Raw genomic sequence first — 26,464 nt, 5'->3', positions numbered from 1 at the left:
CATTCTCATTAAGCCGCGTTATGAAGTGGATGTGTTGTGTTGCTTAGCTGAAGAGAAGCACCACTGTATACCGTCTGAGAAAACTATTGTGTAAATCTGCCCCCATATTACTTGGAATAGATGGTGAGGAAAACTCTTACACATAAGAGAGCATTGTACTGAGCTGAGCAAGTGACTAAGCACTTCATCAGAACAATTTATTTTAACATTTATTATACCTAAACAGTACTAAATGACAATACTTGAGTGGTGAGCTGACATGACGTGCTAAGTTGGAACTTGCAGAGTTTGTAATTTACTAATATGAAGTAATTAACCATTAGAATCCAAGCATAGCCATACGGCTACAAACTCTTTGTAGCCTAAGGGCTGCACTTTGGTGGATGCTATTGAGTAATTACTCCCTTATTACAAATCTTATTTCAAAGGCAGAGCAGAACGGTGGGGCTAAGAATTAACATGCAGAAAACCAAAGTAATGTTCAACAGCCTGGCAAGGGAACAGCAGTTCGCAATTGGTAGCGAGGTGCTGGAAGTAGTAAGAGAATATGTCTACTTAGGCCAGGTAGTGACCGCAGATCCGAATCATGAGAGGGAAATAACTAGAAAAATAAGAATGGGGTGGAGTACATATGGCAGGTTCTCTCAGATCATGAATGGTAGCTTACCAATATCCCTGAAGAGAAAAGTATACAACAGCTGTATCCTACCGGTACTCACCTATGGGGCAGAAACGTGGAGGCTAACAAAGAGGGTTCAGCTTAAGTTAAGAACAACGCAGCGAGCTATGGAAAGGAAAATGACAGGTGTAATGTTAAGAGATTGGAAGAGGGCGGAGTGGGTGAGAGAACAAACGCGGGTTAATGACATCTTAGTTGAAATCAAGAGGAAGAAATGGGCTTGGGCAGGGCATGTAATGTGAAGGCAAGATAACCGCTGGTCCTTAAGGGTAGCGGAGTGGATTCCAAGAGAAAGCAAACGTAGCAGGGGACGGCAGAAAGTTAGGTGGGCGGATGAGATTAAGAAGTTTGCGGGGATACAGTGGCGGCAACTGACAAAGGAGAGACATGGGAGAGGCCTTTGCCCTGCAGTGGGTGTAGTCAGGCTGATGATGATGATGACAAATCTTCTTGGGGAATTTACCTAAATCAGTGCATGAACACTATCACTTACTGCATGGATTTCTGTAGTTACTAGCTCAAAGGACAAGAGGTTAGTAAGCCATGTGAGGTGGAAGGCCATTCCAACCTTTCGTGGCAAAAACAGAAATGGATTTTGAAATGCAGTGGCATGAGCTAACTGAGGAACAACAGTGCTTGTGCAGCTAGTGCAGAAGGGACCATGAGTCGGAACAGATTAGTTGGTTGAGTGACAGTAAAGAGTTAAAAAAACCTGCAGTTTCTGCACAATATGAAGAAATTTGAAGATTCACCTTAAGTGCTGTGACACAGGAGCTTCAACAATAGTCTGAGAGAATAAAACAAGCGGCTCAGGTCCGAACTCAATGCAGGATTCTAGTTAAGTAAGATTTGTGCCGTGTGCCACTAGAATACCTAAGCTGATGCACACAGGGGATTTGAACGCAAGTAACTTGGCAGACAGTGATACTAAGTACACGTCATGGGGTAAATATCCCAGGTTACGGGTGAGTGTATAAGGATTATTAGGAGAGTACTGGAACCAGCATACACTCAATGTACCTTTTTCGAAAGTATAAGTTGCCAAAATGTAATGCTGACAATAAAAAAAATATTGGTGAATTCCTAATAACATTAGCAAACAGGCCGTTCTACAGCACGCAAAATGTTGTTTTGGAGAACTGAAATGCTGGTATTGATAGCAAGATGGCAGACCCCATATAGCTGTGAGTGGAGGCATGTGATAAAACACTGAAGGGAAGGTAATAAAAAGCCGAGACTGAAAGGAAATGCCTTGGGGGAGGTCTAAGATTGCAGGAAAAGGCAGGATGCATAAGAAAGGGCAAGGGAAATCTGCCGACGGCTGGCTGTTTAAGCTTGGATCCAGTTTAGAGCTATTGGATGCAAGTTAAAGCACTAGGAAATCAGCCTTACGCAAAAAAGGGAATCACGTGCTTTTTCAAAGCAAAGAAAAAAGCATCCTGGGGGATGTTGCAGTCAAGGGTGCATGTCGTGTAGAATGAGAGCAAGTTGGCTATTGCAGAAATGTTTTCTAAAAGCTTGCCGATTTGGATGAAACAACTTAATAGATCAAAACAACCTAGCAGGCAAGAGTACGAAATGTGTTTGGTGATTTGCAGCGCATGCCAATGGCACAAATAGGGCCATAGGTGCTAGGTGATGAAGGGTGACAAACATAGAGAGGCCAAGCTATGATGAGGCAGGAAATTATCTGCACAGCATGCACTAGATATATGTATACTCTGCTTCCTGTCCTGTTGCTGCTTTCTGTAAATTTCATAGAACTTGATCCGAGTGCTGAACCGGTGGCAAGTTGGCATGTCGAAATTGTGCTACGGGATGACGACAGAGCAGGAATTGCTACCCTGTGCAGTGTTGTTGTTCCTGTCGTCTTCATTCCTAACGTAGCTTTACCAGCTCCACAGGGCTCATTTTGCAGTCTGCTGTTTAAAAGTGGTGTCAGGTAAAGCTAATCGTTATTCTTCAACCAACAAACTGCTGTGCCATACAACACATCCCCAGCAAACCACAAACCTCCCTGAGATCTCCAAATTAAGTCTAAACGTCTACATACCAAGGTATAATCTCTGAGACGTCTTATTTACCAACCTTTTTTCGTGGAAAAGGTGGAGACATACCCACGAAATTATATCTACCTTAACCTAGACTCCTTGTAGATATTACTTGTCACGTCCCGGGAATGTAAGATATAATTTAAGAATTCCACATTTTTCAATCATTTGATATTTTGTGTTGCCTTACTGCATTTTAAAGTTGGAAATTGCTGTTGATTACAAATTGTAGGTATGACCAGCGCTGCCTGTGTTTTTGTGTGTGCTTTCGTGCTTACTTTACGGCAACGTTATCCTACCTAAAAAGAAAAAAATATTGGAAGTAGTGAAGACAAATCTGAATGCACATCCATCAGGTTTCTGACTGAACTGTACGCAATTAGTTTAAAGTGCCAGTCACTTTTGGTCAAGATTCACATTGTTATTTCATTACTATTCTTACTTTCAATTTATACCTTGCGCTGCAGCCAATGAAATCTATTTCACCTTAAGATGTGAGGCCACGCTGAAAAACTTTTTTTAATCAGTAGCCAGGACTATAATAGCCATTTTTTTTCTGATTAAGCATGTTTTAATCAGCTTATCCAACTATTTAAAGTACAAAAATTGGTTCAACTCAATTTTTGGGAGTTAATTTTTCTCAAAAATATGTTAAATCTGCTAGTCGCACTAGCAATGATAACTACTTACTGGAATGCTGAACTGAGGAAAGCTTTGGCATTCATGCAGCTGAATGTGTGGCCTCATATTTCTTGACAAAAAACTTCTTGAGCCCCGCTTTTTATCATCACCAGCCTATGTCCACTGCTGGCCAAAAACTTCTCCAGTTAACCCTGTCAGGTGCCAGTGGCGGCCACCTTATTCCAGCAGACTTCCGAACCTCATCTGCCCACCTGACCTGATCCTCTCTGCTGTGCTTTCTTTCTCTCTGAATCCCGTTACCCGTAATGATAATAGGTTATTTTGCTTTGATGTTACATCCGCTGCCTATATGCCCGTTTTGTTATTTCGACTATGATGTTTTTAGTAGGGGTGTGCGAATATTCGAAATTTTCGAATATATTTAGAATATTATATTTTTAGTATTCGTATTCGATTCGAAATCCAAGTATTCGTGTTGTTTCGAATATTCGACCCGACGCGAATATTTGTATCTAGCCGAATATTCATTGTGAGCACCGGCGTTCAATTCAGTCCGCAAGCCCTATAGGCAGAGACATAACAACATGGCGGCGCCCAGAGCAATGCGCATGGATGAAGGAAAATTTTTCTTTTGAATTTTTCCAAGGGCCAAGCCGTAGCTAACTGCGCTGGTGAGCTTTTTTGTGGCCATACCTGCGAAGCTGGTATAATCAGAGCTGTGCACGAAGTACCTCGCAATAAGTGCCAGGTCAGTGCCAAGTCAGAGGGCATTTTCTGTGGCTGGAGGAGTCGTTTCAGCTAGAAGGGAACTGCTTCTGCCTGACCATGTGGAGCAGCTGGTTTTCCTTCACGACAAACTTTTATGTTCATCCCAGCAAAGCGCTTTTGTGCTGATGGCAAGCTAGCGTTAAACAATGCTGTGTACTAGCAATCCTCTCTGATATTTCCACTCTTCTAAGAATAATGTTCGAGACTTTGATACTTTTTGTGCACCCTTTTGTGTTCATTTAATCATCGATAGTTGAATTGTGATGTTCTTGGGTGCTCAAATAAATGTCTTGTAGTGGTTAAATGCATCTGTCCTTGATTATTCGATATTCGATTCGATATTTAGAATCAAGAATTCGTATTCGATTCGTATTCGAAAAATTTGATATTCGCACACCCCTAGTTTTTAGCTTAAGTTTATTTAATAGCATCGTATTTGAAATAACAAAGCCGAGATGGGTAAAGGAATAAACGCAACTCCGTTTTTTCGTAAAGCATGGGTTGCAAGCACCCAGGCTCTATGTGTTGCATTGCAAAGATATAAGGTTTTCATCCCACTGTCCCTCGGGCATTTCTTCCCGTGAGAGTCTGCTGGCATTGTGAACATAACGCTCTTTGCATTATAATGTTCTTGTAACATAATGCTCTTTGCGTTATGGTAGCATTATCATAGTACGCTATAGCAAAAGCCTCTAGGCAAGAGATGACCCAAGAAACAGTACGATGAGGGCGTCAATAATTTTTTTTCAATGCAGAATCTTTCAGCTATTACAACTGCAGTATTTAAGACTAATCTTCAACTCGAAATTGACCTGGGAGTAACTGGTTTCAAATGTGAGTAACATGCCAGTTGGGAGCCAAGTGGTTCCCGTTTGCCAGCGACTGGGAAACATCGTTTGCCAGTTAAGAGCCAAGTGGGAGGAGGGACTGCGAACCAACTGGGAAGTAAGTGGTTCTGTTTGTGGGTCAAGTGAGAAGCGAAAATTCCCAATTGAGGGCCAACTGGGCAGAACTAGTAGTGGGTAAAAACCAAATGGAAAGTTTTTTGCTGCTTGGAGGGACGACAAGAAGGAAATAAATGGTGCTGCGGCTCAGAACATCTCAGTCATTAGGCGCAGAAATGAATATACTGTGAAATTATATTGAAGCTGGCTTATCGGCGAACATCAATCTGATCGCACTGTGTGCACTGCATGCGAAAATACCCATAGACACTCTCCTGGCGAATAACGCCACTTCCCTCAAAACTCTGCATTGCGTGTTTAGCATGGGTTGCTAAACACGCAAAGCAGCGAATGTATCGTGTGACCACGTTATTAGCAATGCTATTTTTTTTCTTTTTATCAAGCCTGCTCTTTCTTTCTGCAGCCCGTTGTGACAAACGTTTCGGGCAGGCTAACATTCTAATTATTTATTTATAATTGCCTAACCATCGAAACGAGCTTCTATTTCTGAGACCGTGATTACCGAGACATGCCGCGGACTGGTGGCGGTGCTGAAAGCTTGGTGAAATTGTCTGCGCCGCCATCGTGCTGAAGTTCGTATCATATTTATCAATAACAGCGCAAACTGCACATGGCGATTACAGCTGTGAAAAAGTAATACGTTACAATTTAAAAATCATTAACTTATTTTTCGTGCCACAGCAAGCAGACTACTAAGTATAAAAAAGTGACGATACAAAGCATGGGTCAGTTTTGCACACTCCGCATGAGCTAGGTCAGCCATGCCGGCAATGGTTGAGCGCACGGCGTCTGCGATTTCTCATAGTGTTCCGTGGGAACGTTGTGTTCGGAGAACCTCGACACAGAATTAATTATTTGCTTACTATTGCCGGTGAGATTGTTCGACAGTTCTTTCCTTGATCGAGCTGAAGGAAGACAGTTTGTTTGCTTTTACTACTCAGCGAAGTAAACCTGTCGGTATGAATTAGGACTACAAGTTGCTTTCACCGGCTGGAATCGTGACCTTTCCAGGTACGCACTCAGTTCGCTCATTAAAGTGTATTTTATGCTATTTTTGCATTCATAATGAAAAAATTCTAATGCACTTATCGGCACGTTACATTTTGAGCTCACTCGTTTGGCTGTGTTGCCAAACTCGCTGTGCATTGAAACAAAGGATTGTGATGTATGCAACTGACCTCTACTACTGAAATGTGGGCATGCGTTCGGATGGTGTGCTGAAGTGCATGTGGAAGCACATTCCGCTCAGCACGACTGCTTTTTAGTGCCGCAAGGACATTGTTTGACGCGTCAGACTTGCGTCGGTAAAATGGCATAAATTACTGGGCTTGTCTGTAGTGGTTGCTCTGCTATTCTCGTTTGTCACCTATAAAAATGAACAATTATGCTTTGTTTTGCAGCAATCCTGACCTATTGGGCTCGGCAGAAGAGTTTTGATGCCTCCGCAGCTATAAACCTGACGATTATACTCAATGAGAAGATTCAAGGTTCAGTGAAAGCGGCGAGCGCAATAAAGCACTGACGCACTGAGAAGTCGTCTACACTGTTTTGGGCTCCCGTGGTGGCCATGTACTCGCTTACTGAAATGTATTTGAGCAAGCTACAGTGCTTGGACTTCCTGACGCCTCCATAGGGAAGTCACTGACTGGGATGCAGTAGGTCCCCATTGCATCTGGAACTGCAACAGCTGCCAGCTGAATCTGGGATTGCAACGGGTACCAGCTGCATCTGGGATTTCAACTGGTTCCAGTTGCAACTGGTTTAAGGAACAAATTTCCAGTAGCAACAACTGGAAATGTGTTCCTTAAACCAGATGGACTGGAATGAGTTAGAAACATTTCACGTGGGATATTGGTCAATGTGTAGACATATTCTCTTTATATAGATATCTAGACAACGGAGACTGTGTGTACTTACACCATGTACAAATATCTCGTAATCCTGCTGGATGTCGGCACGACGCACTATACCTCGGACTGGACACTAATTTTGGTGTTGTAAGTACGTAGATATTTGGTAAATGGTACTAAAATGGATGTCTGGTGGAGGTGTCCAATGTCCAGAGTAAATATCTCGTTGATGTCCATGTGACGTTTGATGGTTTACTGGGCCCTTCTAATCACCTTCATAATTTGCGAAGACAAATGTACCTCATTAGTCACATAGTTAATAACACAGATTAATTGCTTGTGTCAACACCAGAACTAAAAAATTAACTATAATTTCATACATACAGCCATGCCTAGACCATTAGCACAAGCCCTATTACAATATGGGTTCAAATTATTGAGTTTTTCGAGGCAAAAAACTTTTTCAATGCACCTACACTTGGTTAACATCGAAACTCACTGATCAGAGTGGACAAAGCAAAAATGCATGCAGCCCATTGTTGCATGTGTCCTTGTCACACTATTACGCAGAGTGGAAAGACACTTGTATTTGAGGAAATAAATAAAACACTGACTGAATCATATACCTTTCTTACACACTAGAAATGCCATCACACTGCTTGCCCCACTGTCTGAACAGAATTTTATGTTAACCGGTGAACTACCAGGCACACAAACTTCTCCAGCTCACACACTTTCTGGTTTCCCTTTCTGGTGTAAAAATCATTGTCAGGATTCGGAGGATCACATTCTGGAGTAGACTGCTCATTGCACAAAATGAATTAGGCTGCTTAAAAATAAAAGAACAGAGCCGCTTGCTTACATCACAATCCCACAAATGCCTACCCACAGCCCACAATGCTAGGTTAGCACTTTTTAAACAGAGTACACCGCAGAAGAAAATAAAAATGCAGTGCTCCTGTTTCAGGCATGGGCGGCGGGCAAGAACAGAACTAGGCAGCGGTGCAAAGCGGGGAATCTGCTAACGCAAGCAGCAACAGCCATTTCATTCAATCCTAGGAGTAAGGAGCAAGCACCAAGACGCAGAAGGAAGACGACGTTGCTGTTGTCGCCGCAGAAAACAGCCCGACGGCCGTGCAGCCAAGCTAGCGTCACGTTGCACACACGGCAATTCTCAAGCACAGTGCCCGCACGAATCGCGATCGAAATGTTAATGAATGCCACAGAAACAACGTCGTGTGATCGCTCCAGTCGCGATCACTGCAACCACCGCAACGCGTGCGACTAGCTGCACAACGGCACGTTCATTTCAGCATTCGGAAAGCATGGCGCGCGTAGCGAGTTTTCGCAGGTGCACATTTCGCTGCCTTGACTTGTAAAAGCACTCGCTCTGGTCGCAATCACTTTCACTACGCGGACACTTGTCACTGTGCTGTGCAGCTCATGCACGCATAAGAAATTCACCGTGAGCAGCTGTTACTCGCCGCTGTCCGCGATGATCCTCGCAGGAACGCTTGCAACAACCACAAACAGCTCCGTATAAACACCTCGCGACATCGCCAAAGCGCCGGTCTTGCGTCGGTTTCAAGAGGCGCTGTCAACTCCATCAGCGTCGATGATTACAGAGTTCAACTCGGGGAACTGTCGCTCGCTGCTGCTACACGCGGTGAAGTTCGCAGTCGCTCTGAACACGCGTAATATCAACATGCGGCCAATATAATATGTTTCGCGGCATAGCTGCCACCAGCTGTGCCTCGCTGCCAGATTCAATCGACGGACGGCCATCACGCCCCGGCAGAAGCGGAGGTGGAGTCGGGCCTGAGACGTCCCGTAAAAAGCAGCCAATCCGGCCGCCGGCCGGATCCGCACACGCGACAAAAGTTTTATGCTATCCGCACACGCGACAAAAAACTTTGACCAACTTTCCCGCCTCCGGTCGCCGGTCCGGCTGAACGCCTACTGCCTGGTCTGTGCGGTCTGTCGTCGGCATGCCGTGCAGAAGGCGCAAAGAAAACGGTCGTTGAGGGCGCTCAATGGGTGAGGTGCGTAGAGTTACTGTATATGCTTTGGTAGCATATACAGTAACTCTAGAGGTGCGTTTCCGCAGTCAACGCAAACAGTCATGGTATAGTCATGGGAAAATCGTCAGCTAGCTACTTCTAGTTCCAAATTGCTCAACTGATTGCTCAACATGTTTCGCCCTATTCACCGCGTAAGTTCGATCGTTTATGCGATAAATAACTCTTGGTACTAGTCACTAATTGCACTGAAGCATCGAAAGAGAAGCCCGTACTACGTATCTTCATGACCTGAGCGCTGAAATGGACAATCTAGAAGCGGTAAGCGTATTTTTTCATGGTTGATATATGCCGGCCGCCGTATAGTCCATGTCTCTTGTGCATAAGCGTTGAACATGATTTCGTGTGCGTTTCGACATGTTTAGCGCATAAGTCATTATACAGCCGTTTTTTTTTTTTTGCCGCACTTTGATAAACTGCAATCTGTGCAGCTGATTAGACGATGCTCGTATTTTCCTGACAGCGTGTAGAGCTGCTGCAGTGTGCTAGCAGACGACCCATATATGACACTGCACGCGGCGCGCGTCTCACCACATCCCATGGTGCAGTAATAAATCGCCTTGCCTCCTTTTTGTTATTCCAGATGCAGTGCAGGTGGCATTTCATGTGAGAATACGCAGGAACACGCCGCAAAGGAGAGTAGAGGCGCTAGATTATATATATGCCACGCTGTGTTGTACGAAGCTGCGTGTATAAAATGAAATGGCTTGCCCGCGTGTTCTGGAGCAGAAATATTTTATCGAGTACTTACTGCTTTCAGTGATCCGTTGGAAATAGGTTGCATGAAGTCAAAGTCACCACGTTACTTCAATCGCATGTGTGATTAGCCCTGTGCTGCGCAACGTACCATATTAGAGCGAAAAGTGCGTTAGGTACCAGGCTCCTTTCGTCATCCTAAAATCACAACTGCTGCACGCTACAAGGCGAATCAACTAGCAGACTGCGCATGAGGCGAAGGTGAATTTCTCTTTCGATGCTTCAGTGCAGTCAGTGACTAGTACCAAGAGTTATTTATCGTATAAACGATGTCAACTTACGCGGTGAATAGGGCGAAACATGCAATCAGTTGAACAATTGGGAACCGGAAGTAGCTAGCAGACGATTTTCCCATGACTCTTTGCGTTGACTGCGGAAACCATGGAGGAAAAAAACCGTCCGCTGTTATCATCATCGTCCTATATTGCGGGCCTACACGGCTTTAATCACTTCAAAATTACTAACGAAAACAGCCATAATAACTTTTTGTCCCCAGCAAAAGAAAAGCGAAAGGTTCATTGCGCATGCATTCGCGCGTTAGATCGCTGTCGTTTTTCATTATCGAGATAGCGCTTTTGTTTTGCGCTGAACGCGCTTTTGCAAGCGAGCGACCCTCACCCGGCCTCTTTCTTTTACATCGGCGCCGAGCTCAATGAATGTAACTATGGGCATTCATGATATAAGTGCTATCTTATAATAAAATTATAAATTGGAATTTTATTATGAATTATAATGTTTTAAATTATAATAGTGGATGAGGCCATTTGTCCCATGGATGGATGGATAGGAGCGCTCCCTTTGAAACGGGGTGGTAGCAATTGCCCCCATGCTCAGCTTTTTTTTCTTTAGCGCCACGCGGCGAAAGCGATGAACTAGGACATGCATGCTAGGGCCGTCTGGATTGGCTGCGTGTTGCCGAAGCACCGTTATCTGCGCTAATATCCCTCAAACTTCGTAAAGTTTACTAAGTTTAAGGGGCTTAATCTGTACTGGTCGTCAGCCCAGGCCCTGTGACGGAGGAGAGCGCTCGGAAGATCCATTCGAACGCATCACGTGCGCCGTATTTCGACCAGTCGAGTACGACGTTGCTCGTCAAGTCACGGCCGCTCGATGAAAGCACACTAGGTCAAGGTCAACGACCAGTCAAAGGTCAAGAAAATCAGCGCGCTTCGAACCACCAACTCCGCTCTATTCCTGTCTGCGCGTTTCACCTGAATGTTCATCTAGGCAGGGGATTTCCACACTTCGCGAAAATTTTGAAACCTATCATGGCTTTCGTTATAAATTGAAGGAATACTAGAATACTCCTCTTCGGCAGACTGGATGAGGAGCTGGCAAAAGACTGATTACGTTCCGAGGCCGCCTCGCTTGGCCGTTCATTCGCCACATGCCCGAACGATGACGCACCTCAACCCCCCCCCCCCCCCCCTTTTTTTTTCCTGTGTTGTTACCGACTGGAACTATCTTCCTGCGAACGGCACCAGTCACTTTAATCCTGCCAATTTCAATGCCGCCATGGATCAAATTTTCTCTTAACTTGCTTTCAGGTCATCCCTCATGGAAAAACCTCGTACCCTACGGTCTTTAATGGATTGGAAATAAATAAATGCTGTCGTTTCGAAACTTGCGAATGCTGGTCCGAACTGTGGCAAACGCGCGAATTTGTCTTAACTTGCTTTCAGGCCATCCCTCATGGAAAAACCTCGTACCCTACGGTCTTTAATGGATTGGAAATAAATAAATGCTGTCGTTTCGAAACTTGCGAATGCTGGTCCGAACTGTAGCAAACGCGCGAATTTGAACGGTAATTAACCCCCTCCCCCGGCATACTTAGCATCGTCACGCACAACTGCAGAGCAAGCACTGAGCCAGTATTAAACGCGAAACTGGACTTCAATCCTTCATTTAACATCTCCTGGGTTCCATTCCCTCATTCTCAACTTATGCCTCATGGCACACTTCTCGAATAGGGGGAAAAAAAAAAAAAACGCGGCTGCCTTCCACAAAGGCACCTTCGCACAAATCAGCTAAGTCGCTTCACTTAGCGCAGGCATTACCACATGGACAGCCAACTGGTGCTAGCGGCGCTAGGTGTAGCACCGGCAAGTCAAACTCGGAAACGATGTGAGGTTCCCCAATGCCAAACGATACTGCCCCACCAGTTAAACCTGGCTAAACTACCATAGCACACGCACACGAAAACGTTAACAAGGATCTTCATTATTTCTGCACGCGATTATGCTCCAAAACCCAAGCCTGCCTCTGTGTTAGTCAGTCTCCGAGATAGATATATATCTAAGAGTCATGGCTCTGCTACCCGATACGAAGAAAAGATCGGCAGATACGACGGTGCAAGCAACACTCTTGACTCTGCGGGGCCCCCTCTCCACCCGCTCCTGCATTCCACTCACCTGGGAAAGGGTAGAATTTCGTCGGCGGTTTTCGGCTTTTCGTGTCTCTTAAACATAATATTAATGTTACCTTTTCACGAAGACGAAGTAGTCACGCGAAGAAAGTTCCGCGCGACCAAAATCATTCCAGCTCGTCCAGGTCGCGACCGGCAGCTTTAACTCTCCCCACCAGGGGAAACATGCGGCGCTGCTGTCGCTACGCTAAACATAAGCTAGAGACAGTGAAAACTTTTAATTAGAGTAGACTAACTCGCAGGAGTCGGATGGTTGGTGCCCCTAGTCCAGGGCTCGGCTGGCGCCAGCTGACTTGCGGGCTAGCTGGATGATCCATGCTTGCTGGTCCAGGTTGTCGCTGGTCAGGCAGGGCCTCTTCCCACTGCTCGTGTGTCGGGTGTGGCACTATTAACTCTTTGTCCCGTTTGTCCTAGCATTCCCAAGATGTACGGGATAGAGTGGGGCTTGTAAGTACAGTAACTTGGGTATACTGTGGGTCTGGTCTTGTGTAAAATGTGAAGACTTGGATATGTATGTGTTTGTATTCTCCTCCAGTCAATGGCATCCGAGGAGGACAGTCGTTTGTGTGGCGGTGAGAAATCTTCTTTCTAGCCTAAGGTGTTCTAGCCTGTCACTATACGGTCCTATGAGGGGGGGTGGGGTAGGGATGGGGATCCGTCCGGTCTGCGAGAGCTCGGGCTAGATCATTCGCTACCTCGTTTTGAGCTGGGCCTTCGTGACCAGGTGTCCATGTTATTCTGTGTGAGTGTGAGAGTGTACTTAATAGTGTGATCGCCCTTCCATGGGGTTTTCCAACAAAGGTAGTCCCTGCAGGCTTGTTGGGGGTCCGTCACTACGTGCGATGACTTCCCCTGTTGGTCTTGATGGTGACGGCTATGGCCGGTGGTTCCGCTGCCCGGCTCGACATAGGCCCCGATGTCCACGTATACTGCTGTTTCGCATTCTTAGGCGTCCAGTAAACGGGCGTACGTCTCCGGTAAGCTTAAAGCGTCTAATGGCGAGAACTCAGCCAAGCGATACTTCCGAAAAGGTGGCCGAAGGGCGCGCCGCGTCGCAGAACGCCTAATTAGCACGTGCAAGAAGGAGGCGACAGATAGTAGATGTGTCCGATAAAGGAAGACTCCCCGCTCCACATAAGTACAGCGGGTGCAAGAAGGCGACATATGTTAAAAAAGGGGCTTCTAAAAAGAAATAAAAATAAAAGCACCCTGCCTGCACCGCCAGATGGATGGCACAACGGGCTCAAGAAGGCGACAAACGGAACTTGCTTACTTGGAGGCCACGTGGGGATCACTGTTTTTTTTTTCTTCTTAACTCGACGTCACATGTCACTCGAACATCCGCCAGAGGGGCAAGATGATATCACACATCACTCCCAAAGTACAAGCGTTGTGAGAACCGTGCTCCGTGATTGATACAGTGCGACAGCTGCTAAGCAAGCCATCCCTGGATGTACTAAGCACGACGAACCCGTTGCTCCCGCGGCTCAGACCATCGATGTCCTGTAAACTCTCTCGAGTATGCGCGTATCATAAAGCATATACCCCCCCCCCAATTTGGAATAGGTTGCCAGGCAAACCTCATATCACCATCAGCCTGACTACGCCCACTGCAAGGCAAAGGGCCTCTCCCATGTCTCTCCAATTAACCCTGTCCTTTGCCAGTTGCGGCCACCGTTTTCCCGCTAATTTCTTAATCTCATCCGCCCACCTAACTTTCTGCCGCCCCCTGCTACGCTTGCGTTCTCTTGGAATCCACTCCGTTACCTTTAATAAGGACCATCGGTTATCTTTTCTTCGCATTACGTGCAATGCCCAAGCCCGCTTTTATTTCGAATAGGGTGTAATTAACCAGCATTTGTTCCCTCGCCTACTCCGGCCGCTTCCGATCTCTTAACGTCACACCTACCATTTCTCTTTCCATAGCTCGCTGCGTTGCCCTTAACTAAAGCTGAACCCTTTTTGTTAGCCTCATAACAATACATTAAAGGGACATATATTAGGTTGGGGCAACCTAAAAAGATTGAAAAATAATAAGTCCCTGCCAGCACCACATAGCATTAAAGGGACAGTGAGGACAAACTCACGTTGGCTTGTAATTCAGGGGTCTTCTTTGGCACGAGCCGGTTGCTTACCGTGTACTTGCAAGCCAGCGGCTGGACGTACTCTTCGCGCAAATCCAGCGGTAGCAGTCTACCAACTTCTTCTCGTTGGAAGCGTTTGGACAGGCGTTATACGAAGGGGACGCGCTCCGTTCTTCACCTTTCTCGTCTTCTCACCTGTTTCGCACACACTCGCCCGTGGGAGGCAAAAGTTCGCCAATGCGGCCTGCGTGGCGAGGTGAGCGGGACACTGGCCCATTATTACCGTGTTGTAATGACAAGGCGACGACTCTCAGTGAAAAAAACGAAGGTTTTTATAAGATAGAACAGTTTGAAAAATGGAACGAACATATGGAACTCTGGTGCCACACGGCACCGCCGTCTATCTAATTTCATTCGTCTTTGACGGCCCACCGCAACTTGCGGCCCAAATTAGCTGAAAGAGAATACGACAGTAAGACCACCTCTAGCTGGAGACAACTTCGGACGACTTCTGCCGAATGTGCTGAAAGGAAGTGGTCCAACATATACGCGCACTCGTATGGCAAAGTGAATATGGATTAGCCTTATGTCGGCGCGCATCCCTTCCGCGCCCGGGGAAGGAAATGAAAATAAAAACAAACATATATAAATAACTAAACAACGTCCACCTTCAAAAATCTTACTTAGATTAAATGTGTACCGTGGGGAGCTCCCGGGAAAGGAAATAAAAATAAAAACAAACATATATAAATAACTAAACAACGTCCACCTTCAAAAATCTGACAGATTAAACGTGTGCCGTGGGGGTGATCTTGACACCCCACGGAGCTCCCGGGAAAGGAAATAAAAATAGAAACGAAAAAACATATATAAATGAACAAACACCGTCCACTTTCAAAAATCTGACTTAGAGTAAACGGCGCGTGATGCGCCGTGGGGGTGATCTTGACGCCCCACGGACGACGCGTCCGAAGCAAAATAAATAAAAGCAAAAAAAAAAAAGAGACAAGAAGACAACAATGAATGAGTGCGTCTCGAGCGCCGCTCGAGCGCCACACGCCAACGCGTGCTGATGGCGGGGCTGGTGGCAGCAGGACCGCTGGAAAGGAGCCGCGACCGGTGTCTTGGGAGGACCGAGGGCCAGGACCTTGAGCTACGCGTTCTTTCAATGCCGTGACCGCCGGGAGCCTTTGCGCCAACCTGCTGTGCCGACAAAAACCGTACGTGACACACCCCTAGAGACCCTGAGCCCAGGTGGCAGGTATGCGTGCGTGATCCCTTTCCTTCTTTCCCGTGTCCCTAAAGGCTTTTTGTGCACCCGCAGGAAACGTGGCCGTGCCGACTCCCGCCCACTGTCGGCGCATCACGCCGACAGGCTAGCATGCAGACTCCAAACGGCCAAGGGACAAAGATGGGGGACAGAATGTTTGAAATTTTAACTCTGGGACGTTACCGACCCCGACAGTGCAAAAATGCAAGACCCTGGAGGATTTATTGAAACAAATGATATACTGCTAAAATGGGCAAATTAGGCTGATTTCTGAAAGCCTGAAGACGACAAAACTGCGCACGCATACTAAAGAGCACAAAACAAATCATAACAACGGAGTAAATACTCATTTGCATCCACTTAAGCGCAGCCATATGGCTACAAAAGAGATCTATTTACAACAACTTACGGGGGGGTTTCCCCTATATACAGAAGAATAATGAAACAAATAAATAACAACATTCAAAGTAATTCTATCGTGCACTGAAGTCTTTCGCAGTTTCGCCGGGATGGTCGCCTTCTGAAGTGAAAGATCTTGTACTACGCCTTCTCTGGCAATTGACGCTTACATTCCGATCTGAGAAGTATGTTTAAAAATGCAGTTTCCAGTAACACTGCGATGACCAGACGGTTTTCTTTTTTGCGAGCAGGAACAAAATGGACTGGCTTGCATACAATCTGTACCGCGATACGCCGGGCGTTACAAGGTTAAAGGTGCACTGAAGAGGAATCTGAACTCGTCTTTTTGCCGCGGGAACTCGATCTACACGTTCCGAGCATTCTTAGAAACGTCGACTCATTGCCCTGTGTGGCCGATTTCCCTAATTAAATCGTATTAACGTCCGGCTCCCGCCTTTATTTTTTGAATTCTCCCCGTACGGTGGGCGGAGTCGACCAACGCGTGGAGTGCCTCTCAGCCAGCTCCGTGGACGCTTTGCTTTCGCTTTATTTTGTTTTTTAGGTTTCCGTGAATAGTTTCATTCGCAGATAAAATAGCCGCAAAATAAGCCCGCAGAAACAAAAATACGCGCGGACTATTTGCTGGATTACTACGTATTACTCCGCCGATGGCAGAGCGGCAAGCCGGCACGGGACTGGGTGAAAGGCACTCCACGCGTTGGTCAACTCCGCCCACCGTACGGGGAGAATTTAAAAAAAAAAAACAAAGGCGGGAGCCGGACGTTAATTCGATTTAATTAGGGAAATCGGCCACACAGGGCAATGCATCGAAGTTTTTAAGAATGCTCGGAACGTGTAGATCGAGTTCCCGCGGCAAAAAGACGAGTTCAGATTCCTCTTCACTGCACCTTTAACTCAAAATTTAAAGAAAGAAAAGAAGCAACTGGTTGCGCATGCGTACATGCAGTGAGTACAACGGTCTTCCTCACGCCGAGCGATCTGTGAAGCAACGCAGCAGCCGCGGCAGCCCCGATGACGCTACCACCGTCTTCGCTTCTCATCAGATCGATCTGCCCACGGCACACCGAATCCCAGATCTCGAGGATGAACCTCGCATAACTTGACACGACGGCACGGATTCAGGCCTACAAGCTCTAAATAGACTCTCATGTCCGCGGACGGAAAAGGGAGGGCGCTTTTTTCGCATTGGGATCTGCTGTTTTCATCCGCCGTGTGACTGAGTTACTGAGTCCATCACTCGGACGGCCCCCTGACTTGGCGTGACGTCACGGATTCGGCCGTGACCTAATCCGTCGTGTGAGCCCACCTTCAGGTACCGCCTTCCGCGGCTATTAGCAGTACTTCTATCCCAAACAATCCCTTTGCTTTGGTGCTCTCTCGTATCTCTCCTCCTCGGTGCCCCCTCCCGTTCTCTTTCCCGCTCTCAGCAGCAGTCGCGTGAGGAGCACCCCAAACGACCTCACAAGGCGGCCGCGTACAGAGGCGAAGACTCATATATTGCACGTCTAGCGCTTTCAGCAGCATGCCCTCATGTTTACCCCGGAGAAAAGTGCAGGAGCTGAGAAGTTTTCGCGGGAAACTGTGTAAAGGAGCTACGCTGCTTCGCGACAGCGACGCTCGTGCTGTGAGAACGATCCGTGAATGGCCGGTAATTTGGATTAATCCATCTATCGCAAACCGACCAACTTATGGGCACGGGCCCGTCGTTGACAGCGTCACCAAAGCTCAGGATTTTGCAGTACCGTCCAGACGTTACAGACGGAGTCCCGTGTACCGATGTGTCATATGGTGGGAACAGGAATTCGTCCAACATTTAGGTCTGGCGAAGGCCCACGCTCGCACAGACCGCATCGTATGTGAACGCGCCGCAAAAGGCTTCCTCCGCCATGGTGACTAACTCTGGCTGAAAGGGCCTCTGGCCAGTGCGGTACGCGGGTCATATAGGACTACGAGCGTCACTCGCCGGTGACTCACGTACATCTGCTTTCATATATGGTGGAAGAAGAGTGGATTCGCGAAGAGTGGTACAGCGCCTAGAAGAGCGTGCCTAGTCTGAGCGCCCAGTACTCAGCCGACGGCTGCAAGTATACAGTTCACGTACAGCCAGGGACAAAAGTCTGCGGGATGCGTATTGGCAGGAAAAAATTTAATGCGGGGAAGTCAAGCATTGCAGATCACTGAAACGCACAGGAACATACGGAGATATGCGTGCTCTATCTGCTATAAAAATACGAACTGCCTGTGTACTGAGGCGGCGCTGAAATAAACTTTTTCCCTCAAATCCGCATCCCGCAAACTTTTGTCCATGAATGTGCCATTTTAAAAGACGGCAAGAATAAGAGGCAGATGCTCCACGAAGACAAGTCTCGATCAAGGAAGCTCCTTTTGAAAGTTAGGAGCGGAAAGCGAATTGGTGTTTACTTTCTTAGTAAAAAACAACAACAAAAGGAAACAAAAAATTTCAAGGCCTTAGTGGTCTTGTTGATTTTTGTTTATGCCATTGTACTTATTACAATTTACACATTATTGTTTTTTTTTTAATTTTGCAGCTTCTCCGTCAACCCTTCGCAGGTATCGGCTTTCTTCGCTGGAAGGCTGTTAAAGCTACAGACAGGAAACGTTTTACGCGCAAGATGCTCCCGATCTGCTGCCGCGGGCTGCATTCCTTCCACTCGGCGCCAGGAAATCACCGAGACAAAAAGGAAAAGTAAAGCAGGCGGAGTGGGCCCGACTTGCTTTCGCGCGAATCTCTCGCACATTCTCGCCCAATGCAGGAGCCATCGCCGGTCGTGCAACGGAAGAGGATGCAACGGGACCTCGTCGGTAAATGCCACCGCGTTCTCAGTCTGCACCCCCTCCCTGCCGAAGGCTATCGTTTGACGTATCAGAGGAAAACAAAAAGAAAGGGAAGTGTAACCGCGCAGCAGGCAGAGATTCAGGTGGGAGCGGAATCGCGGACAGCTCAGACTAGGAGACCGGCGCGCTGCGACACCGCTGTATACCATTCGCGCAGAGCAGCCCGCACAAGATTGCAGCGTTGACGAATGAAATCGCCAGAAACGATCGTCGCGCGCGCGCTGTACAACTATGCAACGAACGATGAGACGTCTTTGGCTGCGTACCAGTTTTTCGTGACTGGCAGTTCGAGTGCCGCCGTTCCATGCCTATAGCTCTATTTCCTGTCACGGGACAGGTCACATCATCATCATCACCACCACCACCGTGATAACTGCTATCAGATGGAGGATGTGCTCGGTTTCTGTCGTCAAGATAGGTTGGTATACCACCCTGCCTGCACTTTAGCCGAAAAAAAAAAAAATCTCAACGAAGGTAGCAAGCCTCAAAAGTGACACTGCAACGGTTCTCGAAGGCGGCGAATACTGACCCGCCCAAGAATATTCCAACAAGAATCCTTAAAGGGGCTCTGAAACACCTTCAGAGGAGAGATTACCACCTTCGCTCGTCGTGAGCCAAACGATGCACTTCTGCACGCAGCAGAGAACCCACAACCGCGGGCCATTGTGCTAAGGTGCAATGGGCCAAGGTGCCACTGTGCTAGCGCACCTTCATCGCATTTAGTTTAACGTCGTAAATCGTTCATCATGATTTCTTCACGGTGGGGTTGTAATGCTAACGCATTAAAATTTAAACTACAAATTTAGCAGGTCCAGTCAAATTCCACGAGGTGGTCTACTCATAGCAATGACTACGTATTATTTCAACGAAAAACCAAGACTGCCGCCTTATTTCCTTAAGGGGGGACGCGGCTTTCAAATCATGAAAATCTCGAAAAAAAAAATCGATTTTTAGAAAACACCAGATTTCGTGTCTATAAGGTGTATTTAGTTATATCCCGAAAATAGCCCAGAACTGACTTTGAAAAATGTTTTTGCGACCCCAGGTAGCAAAAAAACTGGCTGAAATCTCCGTGAACATGTCAGTTTCCTCGAAAGTGTTTCTTTTTTTTATTTAACTGCCCTGCTGGCAGTAAGCAGAGCATGACAATGGCTTCGTGGATTTTCATGCGGGTTATTGCATTATCTTCCTTGATAACTTCTGCATGTACTGACTTTCCCATATATAATAACTCTCAAGTGACACCACTGCGCTTGCAAAAACGGCCAGTGGCTGCGGCATTTTTAGTATTAACTTTTCTATCTATAAAGGCACCCGATTTCATTCAAAGTAGCCTATTTGTCATTAGGACGCGGTAATCTGTTGAGGATGACTTTTACGAATAGGTAACCACTAAATAAAAAAGACAAGCCCTTTTCAGACAAGGCGATCCGGCGCGTATCAGCGCCCCACACCGTCCGAGAAATTCAAGGCACAGTAGTGAAGTAAAACGCGTAGGATTTCGGGCATCTCCATGATGACTTTAACTGGTGAAGAATCTTCCGCGGCGGCTGCAAATCGCAGCTCGGAGAGCGCTCGAAGCGACCAACGAAACGTGAAGGAGAAGTCCAGAATGCATGCGCTAGCGGACAACTTTCGGCATTTCTTCTCTGCTCTCATGCAACAGATTTCGGCGAAGATTCAGAAAAAAAAAAAAAATCCATTACGGGAGTATTCGAGACGCGATACTTTCTCGTAACCAAGTCATCCTGCACACTCGTTACTCAAGCAGTCTTAAAGGGGCACTCAGGACAACTGCACCGATCTCGTTTTAAGTCCGGAAACACTACTGGCTTCAAAACCTGGAAAATGCAGGTCACGTGATGCGAGAAATTGCGGGAATTAAACGATATTTTGAATGAGGGTGACCATGGCCAACCTGAAGAAATAAAATAATGCCACGACTGGGTTTCGAACCCGCGGAGGCGCAAACAGATCAGCCTCGCTGGCCACTGCACGAGAGCACTACGTTATCACCGCAGCCGGTCACGCTTCTTGTTAAACTGCCACACACTCTCACGCTGTGCAGTGCCCGTAGTCGGCTTTATCAATCATCAGCTTCCATCTGTGCGCAGCCGCCGCGGTGCGACAGTGGTTACGGCGTTCGGCTGCCGCGGTGAGACAGTGGTTACGGCGTTCGGCTGCCGACCCGAAAGACGCGGGTTCGACCCCGGTCGCGGCGGTCGCATTTATATGAAGGCAAAATGCTATAGAGGCCCGTGTACTGTGCGGTGTCAGTGCAAGTCAAAGAAACCCAGGTGTTCGAAATTTTTCGCAGCCCTCCACTTCGGCGTCTCTCACAGCCTGAATCGCTTAGGGACGTTAAACCCCATATACAAATCCAAACCATCTGTCTGTAAGTCACGAACGGAAAGGAGACGCCCTTTCAATCGCGCTTTCAAGTACGCGGCGTTGGTGTCCACCTGCGAAAACCCGCTTTCGCACCATATTTCTTGGTTAGCAATGCTAAACCGCCAGCAATTTTTTTTAGTAAAAATCGATTGTTTGCATTATTTGGCTCTGCTTAACATTTGCTCGGCAGCAAAGAACGCATTTACTGATCAGAAAATTTTCCCGCCACTCGATTCAAACTCGTGACGTCTACACCATAAACGACTCCGTGATCACCGTTTTGAAATTGAATGACGGGGTATCCCAGCCTCAGAGATCCACGTCTAAAATCTTTGCGGCGCTCGCAGTTTATTTGCTGCAACAGTCTGTGGTGGCGACACCTGTATTTAATTTTTTGGCCTCTCCTGGCTTACAGAAGCTCCGTTTTCGGTGAAAGTGGAGTCTTTGGCGTCAGAACGCGGTGATCCATCGAAGCAGGCCAACTTCAATGTCTCCTCAGTGTCCCTTTAAAGGAGAACTGCACAGGCTTTAGGATTCGACGGGTTTAAAGGGTTCGAAAGTGTAAATCTTGCACGTAAAGCACGAGAAGTCCTTTTGGGCTAGCATTTGAATTGCTAACGCAATCGCCGAATAAAATCGCGACGTCCTTTACGATTCTCCGCAGCGCAGAGCGCCAAGTGGCGGGCGCATAATGACGCCATCTACGGTACCGGTACATTTCCAACGCATAAACGCCTGCTTCGAAGGAAGAGAACCACCTCCACTGAAAGCAACGCGCGGCGAACGTCCATGACATCATGGAACGACGTTCCACACCGTCCATGACGTCAAACCGAGTTTCTCCGCACTTCCATAGTGCTGTGAGGAGAAGCCTAAATTTTCTCCTAAAATTTATTCGTCGATTACGCCACCATTTGAAATGGTAGCTTTAAAAAATTTCGCATGCTTTACCTGCAGCCAATATAAATTGTAATCCTTGAATATCGCGGAATTCTCAAAGAACGACACAGTTTACCTTTAAATAACGCATGACAGTGCAAGAAAGCCATCCAAGCTTCGTTCGTAGGGAAAAGAGGGCGCCATCAGTCACGCCTGTTCCCTTGTTTCGCCCAGCATGACCCAACAACGTGGGACACATCACACTGCAGTTCCCACTGAAAACGCCGTAGAAAAGCTGCAGCGGTTTTAGTGCAAAAACCTTCATACGGTTACCAACACAGACCAAGAATATTGTCTAGATCTTCCATGTGCCGTTGTCTAGCAACGGCGACGCAATGTTAAGGTAAAAAGAAATAAAATACCCACGACTGGGAGTCGAACTCGCGCCGGCGCGAACAGATCAGCTTCGCAGGGCACTGCGCGAGTGCACTGATGATAATGTGATGGCAGATTTTTTTGCTAAGTCTGTCCTTTGTGGATCTGTGGTACCATTCATTTCAAACACTGTGCATTTGGCAACCCACTTTCAATGTTTCTTGCAACCTCACTCCTTGCGTCACGAGCCTCTACTTGCTACAGCGGATTTTCAGCATTTGGCATTCCCTTAGAGTGCGCGCTTGTGCAGTTCACCGCAATTCAAGGTGTTCATGACACTTTCGCGGTGCAGAATACCGCAACTAAAATTTTATTTGTGCCGATCGGGGTTCTCTCTGTCGAACTATTATGAACCATGTGGCGAAATTGAATCACTTGATCACTTTCTCTTCTCCTGTTGGCAATTTGCTTCAATGCGAAAAGCTTATCTGCAGATTCCCCTGGCTCGATTTAGGGCTTCCTCTTTCTATTCTGGTTCTTCTCTCCTTTGGGGCAAGTGCCAGGACATGTGTCCTAAATCAGTGTGCGATTATTTTCATAACTTCGCGATTGCGTCGGGAACACTCCTTTGTTATTTATGATTTTTAAAATTATTTTCTTTAACACAAAATTCAACCACGTCTACCTTAAATGAGTCAATGTTTCACAACTCTTTGAATGTGCGAGGCACCTTGGCCAAACCCTCCTCTGGGTGTGTACCACTCCAACAGAGGACAACAATAACAACAACCAGGAGCGAAGACCCGTGTCTTCACAGGTCACTTCGCACTGAATGCAATGCCACGCTGCTTGTGCGAAGCACGCAACAACCACACTAGCGTGTGCGCACACAACACTCAAGTTGTCACCGAGTCGGATAACCGGCAAAATGAACCCCATCAGAGGTGCCCGTTATATGCGCAAAATGCGACGTGTAGCTTTAAGCGCTGGTCAGAAAGTACAAAACGTCCACAGCGAAGTACCAAAATAAAGCCAAAGCATTGTTTTCGCAGCACATCAATCGAGATTCTATTTTGATTTGCAAGAGTGAAGTAACCACCATAACGAGAGTAATCCATACAAAGCGTGTCCGTTAGTGCCTACTACTCGAAGTATCGCACTTGATTACACTCTTCAGTGCGGTACGATCCACATTGCAGCGACAAGCACTGCACAATTTAAACAACCCGCCACACGTGATGGTTGCGCCATCTGGCGACAAGTTCAGTAAACGCGCAAAGCGCGGGGCAGTAACCCGCGCCGCCGTACGAGAGGACGCGAAAGCTTAGGCACTCAAACCAGCCAGCCCTGGAAACAGCGGGGGCAGTACTATTCAAACTATTTGTCTCCCACCACCGTAAACTACACGCAAACCTGCATGAACTCCAAAGCGATTAAAAATAAACAACGTGGTGGCTCCCCAAGCATGCAGGTGCAGGGAAACGCATGCACGCAATGCTCGTCAGTCTGTCAACTGGAAACGGGGAAAACCGTTACAACTACACGAGTTGCTGAACCTCAGTCAAAACTCACAATGCGACAACAGCTCAGTTTAACGGTCGCAACTGCACCTCAGTTCATGCACAAGTGTGTCTGCGTTTCTAGCAAAGGCGGCAGACACGAATGCGTGCAAGATTACTGTCAATGAACAGCGATACCTGCTGCGAAACTGCACGCGGGAATGAATGCTAAGCTCTCTCCGTACGCGCATTTGTGAGCACTGGTAAACCAAACAGGTTGGTTCGATACCAAAACACCTACCTGGAGGTACTTTTATCAACTTGTACGGCGCAGAATTAGCACGGTCGTGCGCTAGTGCCATCACATCTCCGTTGAGTAGCGCGACGCGACGCGTCCTGTCACCATTGACACTTTTTGTCACTGCGGCCGCTGCCACGGCTGATGTCCGATTCACAACACGTGCTGCTTGAGGTGGTACTGTTGTTGATGATGCTGCAACACCTGCTGAGGCTAATGAGGAAGAAAACGATGATGAAGCTGCCAAGGAAGGCACTGCCGACGAGGTTGATGGTGTGCTTGTCGAGGTGGGCTCTGCATGCCGATAGTTATCCGCTAAGCGGGACCCTTCGACCACAATGTCCCTAAAAGTGATGTTCGTACCCCCATTTAAGCTCCCCCACTTCCTCTGAAAGCTCGGAGCACTCAAATATCGGCATATCTTCTTGTAGCACTGCAACACGATACGGAGATGCAGGTTCTCAGTGAAACCGGCGGTACTACTGTTGCAGTCTGCACACGGCGAATTCAACCGCATCGTCTGGCCGACACACATCTTGCACACTGTGTGCCGACACTTTGAAGAAGTGGACGACATGGGGACAACGAGTAGGCTGGAACACACACAACACGCTAGCGCCTGCCGAAGCAGGGACAGCAGGCGATATATGTCAGCCCAGGCACCGTGGTCTTCGGGGTCCGATTCGAACACTTTTCGGGTTACCTCTAGGTAGAGATTCAGAGCGCTCATTATTCACAATGCGGGCTGGCGCTGAAGGTCCTCCTCAGCCCGCACAACATGAAAAATACACTTTTCATGCGCATTCGCGCTCGACTCCGATCATGTTTTGTTTGTGGCGAGCGCGATGTCGCTGCCGCTTCGGCTGGCGGTTTCGCTTTGAGGCATGGCGAGTCAGCTGTTAGCGGAGCAGTGGCGCCGAATTTGACGGTCATTGCTCCTTAATCGGTTCCCATAACTGCTTCTAACAAAGCTGTTTTCGAATTAAATATTTCCAGTCTTATTTACGGAGAAAATATTTTGGTTGTTTCGGCATTTATTGCTTGAAATGATCGCGTCAACATACGCTCGTGATATGATGGTAATTGTTTAAAAAATAGCGTTGTATATAATTGGTGAAAATTTTTGTTTTATTATCTTAAAATTAAAATCACCTAAACAGAGGTTACAAAAACCGCTGTTCATGTCGTTGCATTTTACGAAACCCGAAGATGTAGACAAGTAGTAGACACTGTGCAAGTTGGCCGAGATGAGCAATGAACTTGAGAATAAAAAAAGAACTTTGCGCAAAAACACTACACTAGGCACTATAGATCTATCAAAAGAAGCCATCTGTTTTATAAAATCGCGCGTGTGTGTGTGCATCGTTTTTCTTTGTGCGCTGCAATAAACAGCCTAATTAACTAATTAATCAATCGTGCGTTTATTTAAAGTCGTGGTGTGAAAATGTTGCGGAATAGGCTTAGAAGCACCAATCTGAAACATTTTCGCTCAAACAGGCTTCACTTAGCTCTCATTTTCGGTAAAAGAAAGAGAAAAACTAGTGATAATTCATCTGCGCACAGCGATTGCAGCGGCCTCCAGCGGATGCCGAAACAACTCACTTACCTCATCTCAAGCGAGCTTTTCAAGACAAAATATTGCTTTCACATTGGCCTCGTTACACAACTTTATTTCTTAGATTTCGTAAACGACGTGTCCCGAATGCGAGACTGGGTGCCATTGGTTCATCTCCATATGCGTCAGCAGGTGCCAGCGCTTCACTCAGTCTCGACACTAACCGAAAGCATCATCTGTGAGAGCAGGCCAGCGATGAGGCCGACTGAATCGTTTCGGTTTGAGTTTGAGACGGCAGCGTCCGCTTTGTTTGTTGTCACATGGGTTTTCTTTTATTAATTTTCCCTAAATTTTTTTTCCTAGCACAAAAAAAAAGAAAAAGAAACGAAGGAGAAAATAAAACCAGGCAAAACCTGTTGTCATGAGAACGGTTCAGTTTAAACAGTTGATCTCTACAAAAGTCTGTTCAGTTCAATGAATGGGCAAAAATGCGCGGCGCGGCTGATGTTACTTATTAAATAAAAAAAACTACCACGGCTAAGGTACAAAAAAATTTTCGGCGCCATCTCCCATATGTGGCAAATGTCATTATCTGTTTACAGTCATTTCTTTCTTTCTTTCCT

The 26,464-nt window shown here is 46.8% G+C and overlaps 1 protein-coding gene across 1 annotated transcript in view; it reads right to left on the bottom strand.

The window, feature by feature from the left end:
• The window catches only part of LOC149343707 (uncharacterized), a 55,937-nt gene extending 30,805 nt beyond the window's left edge, over nucleotides 1-25,132 (bottom strand). The window contains exon 1 of the mRNA XM_089546029.1: nucleotides 24,290-25,132. Coding sequence (XP_089402155.1) covers nucleotides 24,290-25,016 — 727 coding nt within the window. The 5' untranslated portion in view covers nucleotides 25,017-25,132. The remainder of the gene's footprint in view (nucleotides 1-24,289) is intronic.
• Nucleotides 25,133-26,464: the final 1,332 nt, after the last annotated feature.

This window comes from Amblyomma mixtum, chromosome 5 (assembly GCF_055824585.1).
Source record: "Amblyomma mixtum isolate Tamu chromosome 5, ASM5582458v1, whole genome shotgun sequence".
Taxonomy (NCBI): Eukaryota; Metazoa; Arthropoda; class Arachnida; order Ixodida; family Ixodidae; genus Amblyomma; species Amblyomma mixtum.
The sequence above is the reverse complement of the archived record's forward strand: the minus strand, read 5'-3'. Positions and strand labels throughout refer to the sequence as shown.